Source organism: Balaenoptera acutorostrata, chromosome 6 (assembly GCF_949987535.1).
Source record: "Balaenoptera acutorostrata chromosome 6, mBalAcu1.1, whole genome shotgun sequence".
Taxonomy (NCBI): domain Eukaryota; kingdom Metazoa; phylum Chordata; class Mammalia; order Artiodactyla; family Balaenopteridae; genus Balaenoptera; species Balaenoptera acutorostrata.
The window spans coordinates 125,462,397-125,479,776 of NC_080069.1; the positions used below are offsets into that span (position 1 = coordinate 125,462,397).

At 54.9% G+C, this 17,380-nt stretch overlaps 1 protein-coding gene across 7 annotated transcripts in view; it reads left to right on the forward strand.

The window, feature by feature from the left end:
• The window catches only part of EHMT1 (euchromatic histone lysine methyltransferase 1), a 155,026-nt gene that overhangs the window by 71,182 nt on the left and 66,464 nt on the right, over window positions 1–17,380 (forward strand). For 5 of the 7 annotated variants that reach the window (XM_057548047.1, XM_057548050.1, XM_057548049.1 and 2 more), the window contains exons 2-3: window positions 7,954–8,020; window positions 11,982–12,538. In XM_057548047.1, the coding sequence (XP_057404030.1) occupies window positions 7,954–8,020; window positions 11,982–12,538 (624 nt within the window). The remainder of the gene's footprint in view (window positions 1–7,953; window positions 8,021–11,981; window positions 12,539–17,380) is intronic. The other 2 variants (XM_057548048.1, XM_057548052.1) reach the window with 2 other exon arrangements.

Genomic DNA, 17,380 nt, shown 5'->3' on the forward strand with positions numbered 1-17,380 from the left:
TCGAAATCTGCCAATTTGCATTTAAGGCAAAAACTTCACAAACTGGAAAGTTTTCTTTCTTTTTTTCTCCAGCCACATCAGCTCCTTAGACAGGATGTGAAAACTGATGCTCCAAAGGGTAGAGTTTGTTCTTCTGGGAGGGGTGGTCAGACCCAGCTCGCAGTGAGCGTGTGGCTGTCGCACTCCCCAAGGGGTGTGCTGCAGCTGCCGCTCGCTGGCCACTCTGGCCACGCCTCCTGGGCAGACTTCGTACCCCCGCCCCGGGGCCTTTCAGCTGGGTCTAACCGGGATTTTCTCAGAGGCGGTGAAGAAGTCGAATGAGGGTCTGGATAGGCTGGTGGAGGGACTCTTACCGTGAGCAGTTCTGGCGTCACGGGTCCCAGCTCCAGTTTTACTGTCAAAAACGGCAGGTCACCGAATGTGAGGACGCGAGGAGGGCTAGGACCAGCTGGCAGGGCTGAGCCTGCAGGGCATTGATGGAGGGCAAGGCTGGAGGGGGACCGGCCCGTCCTCCAGTGGACAGATGGACTCGAGAACCTTGGCCACATGGTGCAGAGTCTGAGGCTTTTCTTATGGTTTCCGTTCTGTTTAAGGAACGTGGACACTCGAGGCAGGAGCGCTTTGTTTTTGCATATTTAAGAAGAGTTGAGTCTGACTTCCTTGGCAGTCCAGTGGTTAAGACTCCTTGGTTCCATTGCAGGGGGCTTGGGTTAGATCCCTGGTCCGGGAACTAAAACCCACATGCAATGTTGAGTTTAGGACTGTGAAGATTCCTGATTCTGTGAAGAGATGGGTGTCCTTGGGTAGAGCCCCACCCCTCAGGACCCCGCACCTCCCTTCAGTCTTTCCTTGCTGCTTTCACCCTGTAAATGTCATTTTATTTAGAAGTTTGTATGTAAAACGCTCTTTGACTGCAAGAAGCCCCAGAATCTCTGCAAATCCCAGGCTCTGAGAGGATTCCCTTTTTCAGTCTGGGTTTGGGAGTGTGATATGAAGTCTGCTCCTGAAATGTTCTGGAGTTCGGGCAGATGTGCTGAGGATAAAGAGGACAAAAAGCCTTGGAAGGAGCTGTTTTTCTGGAATTGTCGTGTCTCGGTGGTGCAGTGGACGAGAGTTGCACGGCGTGTGTGCCTTGTGTACACCTGGTGAGCACACATGGCCCCCGCTGGTTCCCGCTGCAAGCTGTGGATTCTTAGTCGTGCCCAAGTTTGTGGCATCTGAAAAACGGAAGGCCTGATGCTTACGGATGAGGTCACAGGTCCGGGTTCCTGGTGCCTTTGCGGGTGGGGTCTGACTCTGGGGATGTCTGTCTTCCAAGGAGGAGGTGAAGGAGGTGCAGGTCCTTCCTTCTTGGGACACATGGGTCTTGGGGTGGAGATGGGGCCCAGCGTTGCGGTTGAAGCCCTCGTGATTTGGGCGGTGGCCGTGGTACTCGAGCAGGGTGAGCAGGTTCGGCCCGTGCTGAAGGAGGGACGGAAAGTGGGGCAGGTCGTCTGGAGCGGGGGGGCCCACTCTTTCACCTCCTGTCTTCCTGAGGGTGGGGTGTTGGGGTCTCAGGCCACGGGGGCCATGGATCTCTGGGCTATGGGCAGGGCCGCCAGGGTGAGCTGCCAACACTGGGGCAGGGGCTGTGCCTTCAGAGAAGCCAGGTTGGGGAGGCCTGCGCCCTGACCAGTGACCTTGATCAGTGACGTGGCCTGGGGGAGAGTTTAGATGATTTTATTGGAAGTTCTTCCAGGAAAGAGACCAGGCTTTTGGGAAACAAGTTAGCCACTGGCGGACCTTCACCGGTGTTGATTCTGTTGTCTGTGTATGAGTGAGAGACTGGCCTTTGGGTTCTGTGCCTCTGCGGCCCTGTTGACTTAATTAAGAAATTGAATTGCTGGCCGGTTATTCATGCACATTAACGTGTTTCACTCCCATACAACTAGGTAGATGGTCGTAAATGGAAAGGTCTTGATTTGAAGTCGAATAATTACCTCAAAACTTTGTTTTAACCCATTGTTTTGTTTTGCTTTGATCAGGGAGAAAGAATAACCTGCTAGGCTAGACAGGGTTGAGGGAAGTAGTAACATTTCTTTATTGTGAGCTTTATGAATATGTGCTGCTCTTCCTTTTTATGCAAGAGAAATTGGCCACTGGTGGGGCCAATGTCTTAAATAAGGCACAGCAAGCATTAGAGCAGAGCCCTAGGGCAGGTTTTGTCAGGTAGAGGCTTGTACAGAAGTTTCAGACCCAGAGAGTATTCCTTTTCTTTGATACTTGTTTTTCACATTCATCTGATAAGCTAATGGAGACTTCATAGCATCCCAGACTCCAGCACACTGTCCCCTGCCCTAGGTGTCAGCCGCTCGGGTGTGCCCCTCCTTGCCCACCCCTGCCTGTCCTCTGCCCTCCCTCCTCCCCCATGCCACCCCCTCCCCCGTCCCTCCTCTTCCACCCTGTGCCACCAGCAGCAGTCTCTTAGAGAAACGAGCGAGGAGGTGCTTGGGTTTTAAGTAGGAGACAGAAGTGAGGCAGAGATGGCGGTGCTCTGTTTCCGGGTCTCACGCTCACCCAGGGCCTGGCGTGTCGTGAGCACGTCAGCGGGTTCCTGAATGCACTCGGGTAGACGCAGAGCAAAATAGCGGCCCAGTCTGGCATTATTTGAAAGTGTGTTACATAATATTCTTAAAACAGACTTTTTTGGGGGAAAGGTCATGAACCTTAATTTTGTGGGTGGACGTGTGGCTGGTGCTGTGACAGGAGGCAGCTGGTTTGCCGCTGTGTCCACGCGGTCCCGGGGGCTCTGCCCGCCCGGCTTGTCTCCGGGCACCTGCTGTGTCCACGGGGTCCCGGGGGCTCTGCCCGCCCGGCTTGTCTCCAGACACCCGTTGTCACCAGTCAGGGCCCGGGGCCCAGAGGTGTTGTCGGCGGGCCCGGTGTCCTTGCTGTGGGGCGGTGGCCCCAGAGCGAGGATGAATTCAGTCACTAAGCGTGTCGTTTGGTGCCACCCTCTTGATTCCTGCTAAGGTGCCGACAGCATTGCCCTTGTACCACCTGTGCAGATGTCAGTACTGCGAAACGGGTCAGTGGGATCCTGCTGGTGTTACGAAAACAGTCTTGATCTCTGGAAGGGTCTTGGGGACCCCAGAGGACTGTTTGAGGGGGTTGAAGGGTGTAGGCGGTTGGCAGTTGGGATGCAGCTGTGATGGGCTGGGAGAGGCAGTGAGGCCCGGCCACGTGGGGCTGAGGGTAAAGACGAGGCACAGCCCTGCCTGGCCCTGGATGGACGGTGGGAAATCAGGGGCCTGGGATCAGACATCCCGGCCCCACTGCCCAACCCGGTGGGGACAGGTCATGGCATCATTACTGAGAGATGTGGCCCGGACAGGTCCTGGGAGGTGACGCCTCAAGTCAGGTGCTGCCAGTGAGGTCAGGGGGCAGGCGGATGAGTTAAGATGAGTGAAGCAGGCCTGGGCAGGAGGGCGTTTTCTCCGGTCTAGACCCTAAGGGTCAGTACCTACATGCAGGAGTGAGTGGAATCTGACTTGGTGCTGGTCCCGGCTGTCCAGAGGCCAGCTCTGTGGGGAGCCCCCCGGAGCCTGTCCAGCACCCCGCCAGTGTCGCCACAGCTCCTCACTGTTCCAGGTTCTGGAAACCCAGATTTTGTGTGAACTCTCCTGCTTTTCAAATGTTGATAGTTGATGGAAGGTGGAGACAGCTGTGCCGTCTGGCCCCTGAGCCTGCTGCTCCTTTGGGGGTCCCCCCACCCCGCCTCTAGTTGTCTTTACGTCTTGGTTCTCCTGCTCTCTCCGGACCTGTGTCCCACAGCCAGTGCCGGAACCCTTGCGTTTGCCCGCAGTCCTGGGCCCCCGGTGACACGGGGTGCAGGCGCAGCAGTTTGTGGAGCCCCCGGTGCACACGTGTTCTGTGTCCTCACGCATCCTGGGCTGCGGGTCTCCTGGCTCCGTGTCAGGCGCCAGGTCCGTCGTCCTCACAGCAGCGCCTGGATCAAGTGGTCCCTGCCTTGCAGCTGCAGAAACCAGGTGACCTCGGCAAAGTGCAAGGGGACAGAGGAGCCGGATAGGGCCCGGGTCCTCAGTTTCCAAGCCTGTGTTTCTGCGCCTCTGCCGTGGACCAGTTCCCCTCTGGGAAGTCCTTGCTGCTGCCTCTCTGTTCCCTGCAAGACGCCCTGTCGTCATTTCAGTTCTACCCTGTCTGCCCCGTGGCCGCACGGCGTGCTTCCAGTCTGAAGACTTTCCTAACTTTTCCTTTTTAAAACACTTTAATTTGAAATAATTTCAAACATACAGAAAAGTTGCAAGATCAGTACAGTGGCTCCCATCTACCCTTCACCCAGACTCCACTTGTTATGTCCTTCACATGTGCACATGTGTGCACACACACGCACACACACGCATCTTGTCTCCCCTGACCCGCACAGAGGTAAGTCCAGGCTCTTATTTACTACAAACAAGGACATTTCTCTGAATAACCATCAAGATAGCCGATGTTGACACGACCGTCTGGTCTGCAGTGCGTACAGGTGTCACGGTAAGCACACTAGAACCCGGTGCCCGGTCGCTGCACGTGCGGTTGTCACAGTAGCCCCTTCACAGCGCTCTCCCGCTCTGGACGGGGAGTTGAGGGGACTCCGGCTTCTCGGCCTTCCTCTTCCAAGGGCACGTCGCGTCGCTGTCCGGAAACCTTGGTGGCAGGAAGGGTTAGGGTTAGGGTTAGGGTGCGTCCCATCAGGAGACCTGCCGCTTTGTCCGTGGCCGTCCAATGGGTGAGGCTACAGGGTTCTCCACGGAAGGTCACTGCTTTTCCCTCTGTACTTGAGGACAGTGTTGCGGCGAGATACTTTGAGATGCTGTAAGATCCCGTTTATTGCGAAACTTCCTCCACGAGTTGTAATGGTGGCTTCAGCTCCCAGCCCTCTCTCTGCCTTCAGTTGTTGGCATCTAGGATAAGGAGCTTTCCCTGTTGGATTTGTTTGTTATCCATTCATTTATTTAATGCTGGTGTTAATTCACTGGTTTACCATTCCTGTTCTGTCATTATTCATTTTGATGCTCCAAGTGTCGCAGACTCGGGAGGGGGCATCCCTTGGGTCTGTCCTGGTTCTTGGACGTGCCCTGCCAGCTTTGAGTGCTTCGTTCTCAGGCACAACCCGAGGTTCTAAGCTCCTCTTGTGCCCCCGCCCTGCCTGCAGTCGGTCCTCTCTGCCAGGAGCCTCAGTCTCTCTGTGGAGGTGGCACGTGGGAGCCGAGATTCTGTGCAGGTGCCGCCCAGGGGCCCTCGCACTGCTCAGAGCTTCTGCTGTGCGCACTGCCGTTGGCTTGCGTCTTCTCTGGAGGTTTTCCTCCTCCTGTTGTGTCTCCATATCCCAAGCTCACTCTGGGGTTAGTTGAGGCTCTTCTTGCAAAGCAGAGACTGAGGTCACCCATCCACCTTTTACTGTCGGGATTGTCAGCCCCTGCCTGCGGGAGAGCTGGCAGGGGTTTCAAGTGTCTGCCAGCAGTTCTGTTTGGTTCTGGTTTTGTTAGTGGTTTGGGCTACGTGTTCCAATCCTTTCCTGGTTGATGTCGATTTTGTAGGTTGCTGGCCCTTTGGAAAAGGCAACGAAGACCATGTTCCCTCTTGCTAGGTGCACATAGGTTCAACTCACAGAGCATCTGGATTCAGGAGATGTCGTCTTTCTTGCCCTGGTCGTGGGCCGAGCTCACCCGCAGCCTCAGTCTCTGGGCCTTTGGGCTTCCAGACGTGGCACTGGCAGTGCCCACAAGGAGCAGGGTGGCTGCAACACGTGTGGACTGTGCGTCTGGGCTGTTCCAGAGTGCCCCTCAGGCTTGCGCCACACCCAGTCCCCTAGGAAGACCCTGTTTTTCTCTGCCACACGCTTTCTCAGCCCCTTCCTCACGCCCGGCACTGCCGACAGGTTGGGGACAGGACAGATTCCCCCCTTTGGACCCTGAGTGCTCATGCTGGCAGGGCAGACAGGCTGGTGGTGTGCCTGGTGGTGGTGGGACCAGTGGGGCCACAAGGCGAGGTCCAGGTGAGGCTGTCTGAGGAGGTGGAGCTTGGCCTGCTGAGGGGTGGCGGGGTCCAGGGGCCAGAGGCTGGCATCAGGGTGTGGGAGGGGGTGCCAAGGGGAGCAGAGGCTGGGCTTTGCCATCCACGATGAAGGCTTGTTTCTCCTTGATGAGGAGGGATGTGTCACGTCTGACTCCGTAAGAAAGTACTCCCCTTCTTCTGGGAGGAAGGCTCTGAGGCCTCAAGAGTTTCCCTTAGTGCCTGGCAACAAATTCCAGCTTCCTAACTGCGGAAGGGGCAGCAGGGAGTTGGCCAGTGCCAACAGGGCAGGACTGTTTAATCCAGGCCCGTAGATGGTATGAGCACAAGGCCACTGGGAGGGGTTGGAGAAGAGCCCCCAGCTGGCTACCCGTCACCGCTGCAGCCTTGCACCCCTGTTTATAACGTCACAGCACCCCACACTCTCGCTGAAGTTAATGTGTTTGTTTCTTATCCCCTGACTGGAACAGGGCTCTGAGGACTTTTCTGAAAAGGACCACACATGGCTTTGACCACAGAGGTCTCTGTCACATTGTGTCTGTTACTGTTCACAGGCCTCTGGTGATGTAAAAACCACTGTCAGCTGGCCCTGTGGCCTGGACCCTGCTGTCCACTGAGGCCTCCCCTTGGGCTGGCAGGTGCCTGGCACACGACAGGTGCTCAGGAACGGTGGCTGGCCTTCATCCACGTGGCCACGGACACGACTGAGCTCCTCAGCTCCTAGAACAAGGGACCCTGAGTGACCAGCTAGGAGCGGGTGTCCACCCAGGTGCCACTGGCTGTGGTCTGGGGGCCGGGACCGGGTAGTGCCAGTGAGACCCTACCCCTGTGTGTGTGCATGCACACGTGCCTCAAAAAACAAGTCCTCTTAGGTCCCCTGAGGAGTTCTCAGGGGCCCCAGGGATCCTCAGCTTACACTTTGAAAACCACTGGGTTTCAAACCACTGGTCAGGCCAGACGTGGAGCCCCGGGAAGGTAGGAGAGTGGAGCCTGGAAGTGGCCGGAGGGAGCTGGCCGTGCTCATGCCCCTTCTTGGCCCGCAGGCCTGGGGTGGTGGAGTCAGCGGGTGGGGACTTCTGGAGGTGCCAAGGAAGGAGGGCGCCGTGGAGGTGGGGGTCCGGGTGGGGGTGGGCACTGCTCCAGGGAGCCGCCTGACCCCAGTGAAATTAGCAGCGGGAGCCAGGCTTAGGAGGAGTGTTCCGAACATATGTTGTGGTGTTTCTTGAAGAAAACATTCCAGAACGTTACGCAAGCGTTATGGGAGCTAGGCCCCTAGACTCTGGATGTCTAAGCGAGATGCCTAGAGGGTTTGCGTCAGCTGCTCCCCCTGTGGACGGGACGCCTGCAGAGACCCCGCTTAAGGGTGTGTTGTGTGTTTCTGTTCGTTCTCTAACCAGACTCTCACATTCCCGAAGGCAAGAAGTTTGTCTTAAAACCATTGCAAGAGGCATCGTGTAATTCACGTCTCTGTATGGTAGATTCAAATATTTAGTGATTCAGGTTTTTATTGAATTTTCTTGATTTATTCATTTCTCTAACTTTTCTGTAGGTTGATGGACATTTGAAATACTTAGATGAATTGTTGTCAGCAGCAGAATGCACTTTGAAATAAATTGTAGCATTCCTATAATAGAGAAGACATTTGCAATTTTAGTTACGTAAGCCATGCGTTCTTATTATTAAAAGACTATCCCCCCAGTACAGTTGAAGTAGAGGTTTCTCGGGACTGTGGCTGACTGCTCGGCCTCCTCCTGAAGAGACCGTGTCAAGAGCATTTTCCACTGGCTTGCGGTGCCCTGTCCGTCCTGTCCTTGGTGGTTTAGTTTTGGTTTGGATGCGATGCCCACGGACAGGAGTCCTGCTGGCGGAGCCCAGCTGACGTTTATTTCTCTTTAGCAGGCGGTTCCGGCGAAGGGGGAGACCAAGCAGGACTGCGGCCTGGGAGCCGAGCTGCCGAGCGAAGGTAAGGGCGCCCGGGCCCCCTTGCCTGGCCACCCCTCCTCGGCCAGGCCTGCCGTGCGGCCTCCTCCTGTGGGGTCCCAGGCTCATGGTCCTCTGGGAGGGTGGAAGCCCTGTGCGTCCTGGTCCTCAGGGTGCCGTGGGGCCAGCAGGGGGGCGGCCGCACCAGGTCGTGGGGCGTGGAAGCTGCCGCGGAGGTGCCAGGAGGTGGAGGGAGGCTGGCGAGGGGCTGGTACATAGGGGAGCTTTTGGAGAGACGGGCCCGGAGTCGGGCTGGGAGGTGCTGGCTCTGGGACAGACCGTGACAGGTAAACCCCACTGTCCCACCCAAGCTGCCTGGGGGTGCCAGCCAGGCCCCTTTGGAGAGCAGCGTCCTGGCTGGATACCATGAGGTCGGCGCCTGGGAGCCTCAGATGCTGGTGTCCGCCCGGCCGTGTCTGCACGGGGCCTCCTGTGCGAACAGCAGGGCCGTGCGGACGAGAAGCGTGTCTCAGTGTCGTCCTGCTGGCCGGTGGTGTGGCGCTGTCCCCACTAATGTGGGAGGAAACCCGCCCGCACCACGCTCCTGCCCCTTGTGACGGTGATCGCTGCCCGGTCCCGGCCGCACACCCGCGCCACCGCCCCAGCCTGGTCCCTGGACGATGTCTACCCGCCTCTCAGCTGGGTGGGGAGGAGGCTGGCTCGGGGCCAAGGTCAGGCGAGCTTACCCGGGCTGTCAGATGCCCATCCGGCCCTGCATCCTCTGAGAACACACAGACAGTGGCCCGTGGGTGGCGGAGGCCAGTCTGGAGAGGTTGCCGTGTGTGCAGCAGTGGGAGGCGAGGGCCCTGCCTTGCCAGGCACTGCAGGGAGACGGAGGCCTGTGCCCCAGTGTTCCGTGTAGACCTGTGAGCTCGGTGCGGGCGGCCCTGAGCCTCCCAGGACGAGGCCTCGAGTGGCCTGGTGGCAGGGACCACCTCGTGCCCTAGGCCGGCAGCCGCTTTTTGTGTCCTCCCCGAGCTGTGGTGCGGCCCCCACGACGGGAACTGCCGCGGCCCTGCCCCTCCCTCGTGAGCCCACATGCTGCTCTGACACCTTTTCACATCCACGGGGTCCTCTGCTTTTGTGACCGCCCTGTGCGCACCCGAGGGTGACGGTGGGTGAAGGCAGAGTATGGGCCCCCAGCTCGGGGCGGATGGCAGGGCAGCCTTGCTTGAGAGAAGGGACCCAGCAGCCCAGGCCACAGGGCAGGACCGTCTTACCTGTGAGTGTGTCACTTAGCGTGTGACCAAAATGCTTCAGGTTCTAGTAGAGCTGTTGGGGCTCAGGGAGCTGGGTGGGGTGGGGGTTGGGCAGCTGCCTGGCTGGCTTCCCAGGGCTGTTTCCAGCCTCACCCCCTCTCTCCCTGGGGCATCTTCTCCAGACGGCCCAGCTTGGACGGAAGGCCGTGCCCCTACCCTGCTTTCCACCCTCGCCCTGCACCTCAGGGTGCCTCATCCGGCCCACCGGCCCCTCTCTGCTGCACCCCCGCTGGCCCTGGGGCGCTTACCTCCTGGAGCTGCCCCGCACACTGTCCTGCCTGTCCCTTTGCTCACAGTGGTGGGACCTCTGAAGACCTGCCTCAGCGTTTTCCTTCTGGCGCTGTCCTCCTCCCCGTTCCTTGAAATGTTCCCTTCCTTGGGCTCCCACCCTGTCTGCCCTCCTGGGCCCTTTTCTAAAACAAGTTGTGGATGAGTGATGCCAGGTGCCAGTCTCCTCTGCACACGGCCCCTGAGCCCAGGCCTGGGCCCTCCTTTCGAGGAACCTCCAGACTGATTCCTGCAGCAGCTGCACCACGTCCATTCCCACCAGCAGCGAGGGTGGCTCCTGACAACACTCGTTGGCACCTTCTTTGTGGTTACAGCTGTCCTAGTGGGTGCAAAGTGGTATCTCGTCGTGGTTTTGATGTGTATTTCCTTGCTGGCTGGCGATGCTGAGCATTTTTTTCGTGTGCTTATTAGCCATTTGTGCATCTTCTTTGGAGAAATGTCAATTCAGATCCTTTGCCCGTTTTAAAAATTGCTTATTGATTTTTATTAATGCATTGTCAGAGGTTTTTAAAAATATATTTTAGGTACAAGTTCCTTATCAGATGTGTGATTTGCAAATACTCTCTTCCAATCTATGGGTTGTCTTTTCACCTTCTTGATGGTATCCTTTGAAGCACAAAATAAAGTCCAACTTATCTGTTTTTCTTTGGTTGCTTGTGGTTTTGTTATAGCATCTAAGAAACCATTGCTTCATAGATCATAAAGATGTATGCCTGTGTTTTCTTCTTATAGTTAGATCTTGGAAACGTTTTCAGTTAATTTTTGTATATGGTGTGAGGTAAGGGTCCAACTTTATTCTTTTGCAAGTTGAGATGCATTTGTCCTAGGAGCTTGCCTTTCTGAGCAGCTGTCAGCGTCTGGCCCCCGGGCGGCTGTGCTCGACGCCCCGGGACTGTCCACATCCCCGTCCTCCTGTGTGTTGGGAGAGGCCCATTTCCCCTTCCTTCGCTGTGCTTTTTCACGATTTACTTTGCTGTTTGTGAAAATTTATTTTCCCTGCACATTTTAGAATAAGGTTATGGAGTTCCTCAATACACTGATTGGAATTTTGATTAGGGTATCATTGAACTTAAAGAGTCAATTTGAGGCGACGTGCATCTTTGTGTTTTTGCCATCACATTCAAGGTCGTGAGATATTTCTATTAAAATTTTTTTTCTCTGCAGAGGCTTTGCATGATCTTGGTTAAAGTTTTATATCCTTTATAGTTTTCCTGCTTTTTTGTGAATACTATCTTATTTTTTTTCTTATGTTTTCTCAAAAGTTAAGTTCGGCGTAGAAAAATGCCTTTGGTTTTTGTACTTGATTTCAGATTTGGCAGCCTTGCTGCACTCGTGTTTGACTTGCCGACGGACCAGGTGTGCAGGAGAGCCCAACCCTTGTCGCCAGGCCTTGCTCCTCATTTCTCTCTCCCGTGGGGTCATCTGGGACCCCACTCTTGTGTGAACCTTTGTGGTGTTAATGGATGTCCTGATGTTTCTGATCTTACACGGAATTCATGCAACATTTCTGAATAAGTGTATCTTTGCTGCAGATTGGCATGCGGCCTTCTCCAAGTTGAGTAGGTTTTTACCTATTCTGTTTTGCCAAGGGTTTAAAAAAAAATTAATAGCTGCTTATTCATTCAGACAGTACTTACTGCACTCGTGTTTCTGTGCTCAGGGTACAGTAGTGAACGTGGACCTCTCCTTCCAGGGCCCAGTACAGTCGTGATGGAGTCATGGCAGGTGATGTGCTGTAAACAGGGGTACAGGGGTGAGGGGTGGTGGGGTCTTGGACGTGACCACAGCCCCTCTGCACCCAGCGCTGTAACCATGAGCTTTCTACTGGGGTCTGTAGTGAGGCTCCACGTGTGTCGATCTGCTGATGGGAAGTGTGTTTCTTGTTTATCAAGTTGTGGAGGAGACGCACTTCAGAGACCAGGGGTTTGTAATGAGGCTTCTGGCTGACAGACTGAAAACTCGCCCTGTTTTCTTTAGGTCTGTTTTTGGGAAGCTGCTCCCCAGGCCTTGTTTCCTGTCTCTGAATCCTACCCAGTTTTGTTTTCCAGTGGTGAATTTGTTCCTGGAGGATATGTAAATCCTGCATAATGTGTTTGAAGTCTTTTAAGAATTCACTGGAGGAGCGGGGTGTTTGTTTCAAGGACCACGCCCCGCCCACACCTCGCTAGGGGTGGGGCACAGACTGCCCTTCCGGGGATGGGGTCATTCCCCCCTTAACTGACTCACTGTAGAGACAGTGTCTGCGACATACTTTGTATTTAATCCGTCTGAACTCAAATGTTTGTCTATGAAATAAAGTGGTTTTTCTTCAGACAGTTTTGTGTAAGCAGGGCAGTGGGGGCTCTCGTGTTGGGGTCACAGGCGGGGCAGCCACTGACTCTTCTCCTCTGTCCGCAGGGTCACCTATGGCTGCTGATGAAGGCTCGGCAGAGCAGCAGGGAGGGGAGGCCCATGTGGCTGCAGACGGGGAAACCAACGGGTCCTGCGACAAGAGCGATGCCAACGGCCACCTGGCCGCTGTGAAGCACACTCAGGAAAGCACGAGAGTCAGCCCGCAGGAAGGAGCCGGTCCGGTGGCCCGGATAGCGGAAAATGGGATTTTGGACAGAGACACTGAGGTGGGGAAGCAGAACCACATCCGAGCCGACGGCTTCACTCAGACTCCCGTCGTCGGGAGCAACGGCTACTTCCTCGGCAAGGCCCCCCTGTCTGAGCCACCGCTGCGGGTGGCTGGTGCCCTGGCCTCCTCCCTGCCCGGTCACGCCGCGAAGACCCTCCCTGGCGGGGCTGGCAAAGGGAGGACTCCTGGCGCTTTTCCCCAGCCGCCGGCCACCATGCCAGCCAAGCCCGGGGAAGGCAGCAAGGACACAGAGGACAAGAAGGCCCCGGCCCCGGGCGCTGACGTCAAGGTCCACAGGGCTCGGAAGACCATGCCGAAGTCCATCCCGGGCCTGGTAACGCGTCCCTGTCGGGGTGGGGCCGCTCTCCTGTCTGTCTCCTCTTTTGTTTCGTGTGCGGATGGCAAGTGGACTTCTGTGCGTGGAGGGGAGAGGCCGGGAAGTGGTGGGGTCGTCAGCCACGGTTGCCTGCGGGCCTTGCAGGGTTCCCGAGGGTGACCCGTCAGCCTGCTTTCTGGGCTTCTCCTCATAGGTGCCTGGGCTCACCGGGAGCTCCTCGTCCGCTTTGGGGAGTTACTGGCTTGGGAGACTCAGCACCCGCCTGTCTCTCTGGGGAGTGAGTAGGCGGGAGGGCGGCTGGGGCCTGGGAGTGATGTGCTACAGACACAGGGCGTGGTTTGCTCCCCGCTTCCTGCATGAAGTCCAGGTGTGCAGTCAGACGCCTGGCATTGCTTGTGCTGGCGCTGCTGGTATGGGTCGGACCCTTCCCCAGGGGCCCCGTGGCCTGACCCGTGTGTTTCTCCAGCTCTAGAAGGTTCTGCACGGCTTCCCTCCCTGGAGCTCCCCTCTTCTCCAGCTTCCTCATTTGTTCCCCAGCACTTCAGTCTTTGCTGGTCATTCCACATGTTGATGTTTTCAGTTTGACAGTTATATTTTTCATATCCAGTGTCTCGGATTAGTTTTTTAAGAATACCTGCGTTCTTAGTTACATCTTTGTCTTATCCTTCAAAGGACAGTTGTAACCCTTGCATGGTCTTGGTTACAACTCCTGTCTCCTCATGTGGGGGTCTGTCTGGCCTTGGCACCTCTTGTTCGGGTGATTTTTCCCCTGAAATGACTTTCCACCAGGAGTGTGCTCATCTTTGTTTCTGTGCTTCCCTGTTGCCTGGCTGTCGCCTGCCTGCTGTGACTGTGGAGCCGGGCGGGTGCTGGAAGCTGGGCCGTGGCCCACTGCCCACGCAGCGTGGGGCCCCTGACGCCCCCGGCCCGGCCAGCCCTGGCCTGACTTCTGCCTTTCATAGTATTTTTATGTACGTGCCGAAACTTAAACATTTTAATAATTATTCACAGGAAGCTGCACAGATAGTACAGAGGGAGCCCATGTCCCCTCCAGCCGGTTTCCCCCAGGGTACCACGGTGTGGGTTTACGTGCCCCCCCCCCAGCACTGCGAGCCTGCCTCTGTGGTCACCCCGGCCGTCCCTGACCCTGTCCCCCATCTCTGGAGGTGTGTTGTTTCAGGTGTTCTGAAATGCGGGATGGCAGAGTTCGGGGGCTTTCTTCCCTCACTCCGCACCCCTGACCCCACCCAGGCTATGTCTGCAGGGCCCTCCTTTGCCTGTCGACAAGTTTTGCATGTGTAACCGCCTGCCCATCGAGGGACATTTGGGGGTTTTCAGTCTTGGGGTGTTCCATTAAAGCTACTCTGGGTATTCATGTACACATTTCTGTTTGGATGAAAGTTTCGTTCCTCTGAGTAAAATATCCAGGAGCCCAATTGCAAGGTTATGTGGTAATTGGATATTTAGTTTTATAAGTAACTGCCAAACTGCACTGCACAGACTGCTACATTTTATGTCCCCGCATCCTCGAGAGGGGTGTCTGGTGTTGCCTCTTCTCTGTCCTAGCTGTGGTTCCTCGTCGTGGTTTTAGTTTGAGCCTCCCTAATGACTGATGGCGTTGAACAACTTTTCATGTGCTTATTTGCCATCTGTATGTCCTTTTTGGTGAAATGTCTTTCATATCTTTTGCCCACTTTACAATTAAATATTTAGGGAGCTTTGAGAGTTTTGGATATGGACCATTGTCTAGTGTTGGTTTGCAGATGTTTTCACTCGTTCTGTAGCTGATCTTCATCCTTTCGCTACTGAAGACCCTATGGCTTTTCTTAAAGCAGAAGTTCTTCATTTTGATGAAGTCCGGCTTACACAGTTTTTTTGTTTTAAGGCTGTGCTTTTGGTGTCATGACTAAGAACTCTTCACCCAGCCCTAGATCCTGAAGATTTTCTCTAATTTTCATAGTTTTTTAGTTTTATGTGAACTTTAAATATATGACCTGTTGTGAATTAATTTTTGTATTAGATTTGAGGCTTAGGGTGAAGTTCATTTATTTATTTACCTACCATTTTTTGGCCCAGCATTATCGATTTTAAAATGCATGTCAGACAACATTATTTATTTATCTCCTCAAAATTATACTCTTATTCCATCCTCACTTCTAGAATTTTATTCTAATGTATTTTTATTCTCAAACATTTTTTTATACCCCTCTAGGGGGTAAAAAAAAAAGCAATCTGAAATTTAATTTCAAGAAATATCTCTGACCATAAGGTTTATGCGAGGGTTAGCTTTGTTCTGGATGGAGTTATTGTAATTAGTAGTAGCATGCAGTCAATTGCAACACATATTTTGTTGGATATTACTGAGCACTCTCAGGCTGGTCACGTGTAGCGAAAGAAAAGGGAAGGATTTTGAGACTTTGGAACCTGATTTCCTGAAGACCAAGCCCATCTGCTCCACACCCTGGAAACTTCATCTGCTCCTGGGACCCCTGCCGGAGGAGGGGATTGGAGACGTGGAGATTGGGTGCCCACCTGGCTCCCGGCCCAGGTCCAGACCCGGCCTCTCCTGCCCTCTGGCTTCTCTTCTCCCCAGACCCAGTTTAGTCTTGTTTGGTTTTCTTCGGAAAGCATGTTTTATTGAAAATTGCGTTTTGAAAACAGTCATCCCAATGATAGAAAGAGTGTTACATGCTTATGGCAAGAAATCCATTGTCCTTTAAGAGTTTAAAAATGCAGGGGTTTTCACAGCCTGGTGGCCTCGCATCCCCAGGCGGGGCAGGGCCAGTTTGCCTCTCGGACCCAGTGTCTGTGCCGTCAGAAGGCGCCGACACAGGGTTAGACTCAGCCGCTGTTCACGCAAAGGAAGTGAGAACTTCTGGAAGGAGACCCTTTTACCCCGCATTGGCACGCCAGTGTAGACCCGTCTCCCTAACTGAATTGTGCTCATCCCTGGAGGTGCCGCACGGAGACCTCCGGCTTCTCCTTGGGTGGCTGTGTCCCCGCGCTCTCCCTGGCTCCTTCCACACGGCCCCCCAGTAGTCCCTGGGTTCTGGAGAGAAGATGGAGAGAAGATGCGGGCCTGGTTGGGTACTCTCGGTCCGGGTGGGGCGGGTCCTCGTGCAGCTGGGGTGCAGTTGGGTGTTTGCTGTACCCAGAAGAGGGGGCACCGGGGCTGTGAGGACTCGCCCCGGTTGGGCCAGGCCCGACGGTGGCCGGGGCGAGGAGGGGAGAGCCGCTGAGCAGAGCGAGCGCTGGGCTGGGGAGGCCAGCGGGGGCCAGACGCGGTTGCCCTCGGGCGTCTTGGTCACACGCTGTGACCCGGGCGCGTGGCAGGTAGGTGTTGGCGCAGGTCCTCTCTGCACGTGGGTGACCGGCTGGGACTCTGCGGTGCCCCGCCGGGAGGTCAGACGCCAGCTCCTCCGCCTCGGTGGGTTTGCTTTGTCAGATGATAGGGCCCTAACAAAATTTGGAGTCTTCACTCAAGTTCAGCAGTTCTTAATTTTGTTTTTTAGATTTTCAAAAATAATACCTTGAATCAAAGAATGGATTTTGTACCCGAGTGAGAACGAGCCTCATGTGGCTGTTTCCTTCTCAGATTTAGCTTCTGCCTTCATCCATGTATCCTTTAAACTCCTGTGTCACGTCTGTCTTGCAAGCGCTGGTTGAGGTGGTAGCTGGCGTGGTCTGTGAGGTCGTTGGTGGGAGGAGTGAGGGAGCGGTCGTGTCAAAGCAGTGACCTCCTTGAGACAAAGCTCGCTTATTTGAGAAGCACTGGAGAATTGACGCAGCTAACAGGTTACCTTTACCAGGACTGTCTGTGCCAGGGCACGTTAGCGGTGGAGGCCACGGAGGAGGCCTTGGCCTGCGCTGTGTGAGGAGGAGCTGCGTGCGGGGCCCAGGCGGGGAGCCTGGCAGAGGAGCCAGAGGGCTGAGCGTGGGTCCCACTGGGAGAAGCCGAGTCCAGGGCCGCCCCTGGCAGGCCTGTTGGCATCTCCCCGCTGTTGACTCCTGGAGATGCGGACACTGCATTAAAATACGCATAACGTAGAATTTACCATTCTGACCGTTTTTGAGTATCCAGATCTGGGGCATTAAGCAGATTCACATTGTTGTGCGGCCGTCACCACCATTCTCCCCAGGACTTTCTCGTCTCCCCAGACTGACGCTCTGTCCCCATTAAACACTCACTCCCCTTCCCCACCCCCAGCCCCGGCCCCGACATCTGCTTTCTGTCTCAGATTGACTACGCTTGGTCCCTCATATGAGGATTTGTCCTTTTGTGTCTGGCCTGTTTCACTCAGCACAATGTCCTCGAGACAGTGTAGCCTGTGTCAAAACTTCCTTCCTTTTTAAGGCCGGATAATATTCCATTGCATGCGTGTACATATACACACATGTACATTTGGTTTATCCATCATCCATCAGTGGGCACTTGGGTTGCCTCCACCCCTTGTCTGTCGTGAATGATGCTGCTGTGAACGCAGTTGTACAAAGAGCTCTTCGAGTCCCTGCTTTTGATTCTTCAGAGTGTGTACCCCGAAGTGGAATTGCAGGGTCATAGGATAATTCTGGTTACTTTTTGAGGAAGCTCCACACCGTTGTCCAAAGCATCTGCGCCATTTTACCTTCCCCCCAGCAGTGCACAGAGGTCCCAGTGTCTCCATACCTTCACCAACACTTGTTTTCTGTTTGTTTGATAGTAGCCGTCCCAGGAGTGTGAGGTGGTCTCATTGCGGTTTTGAGTTGCATTTTCCTGATGATCAGTGATGTTAAGCATCTTTTCATGTGCTTTTTGGCCATTTGTATGTCTTCTTTGGAGAAATATCTATTCAGATGCTT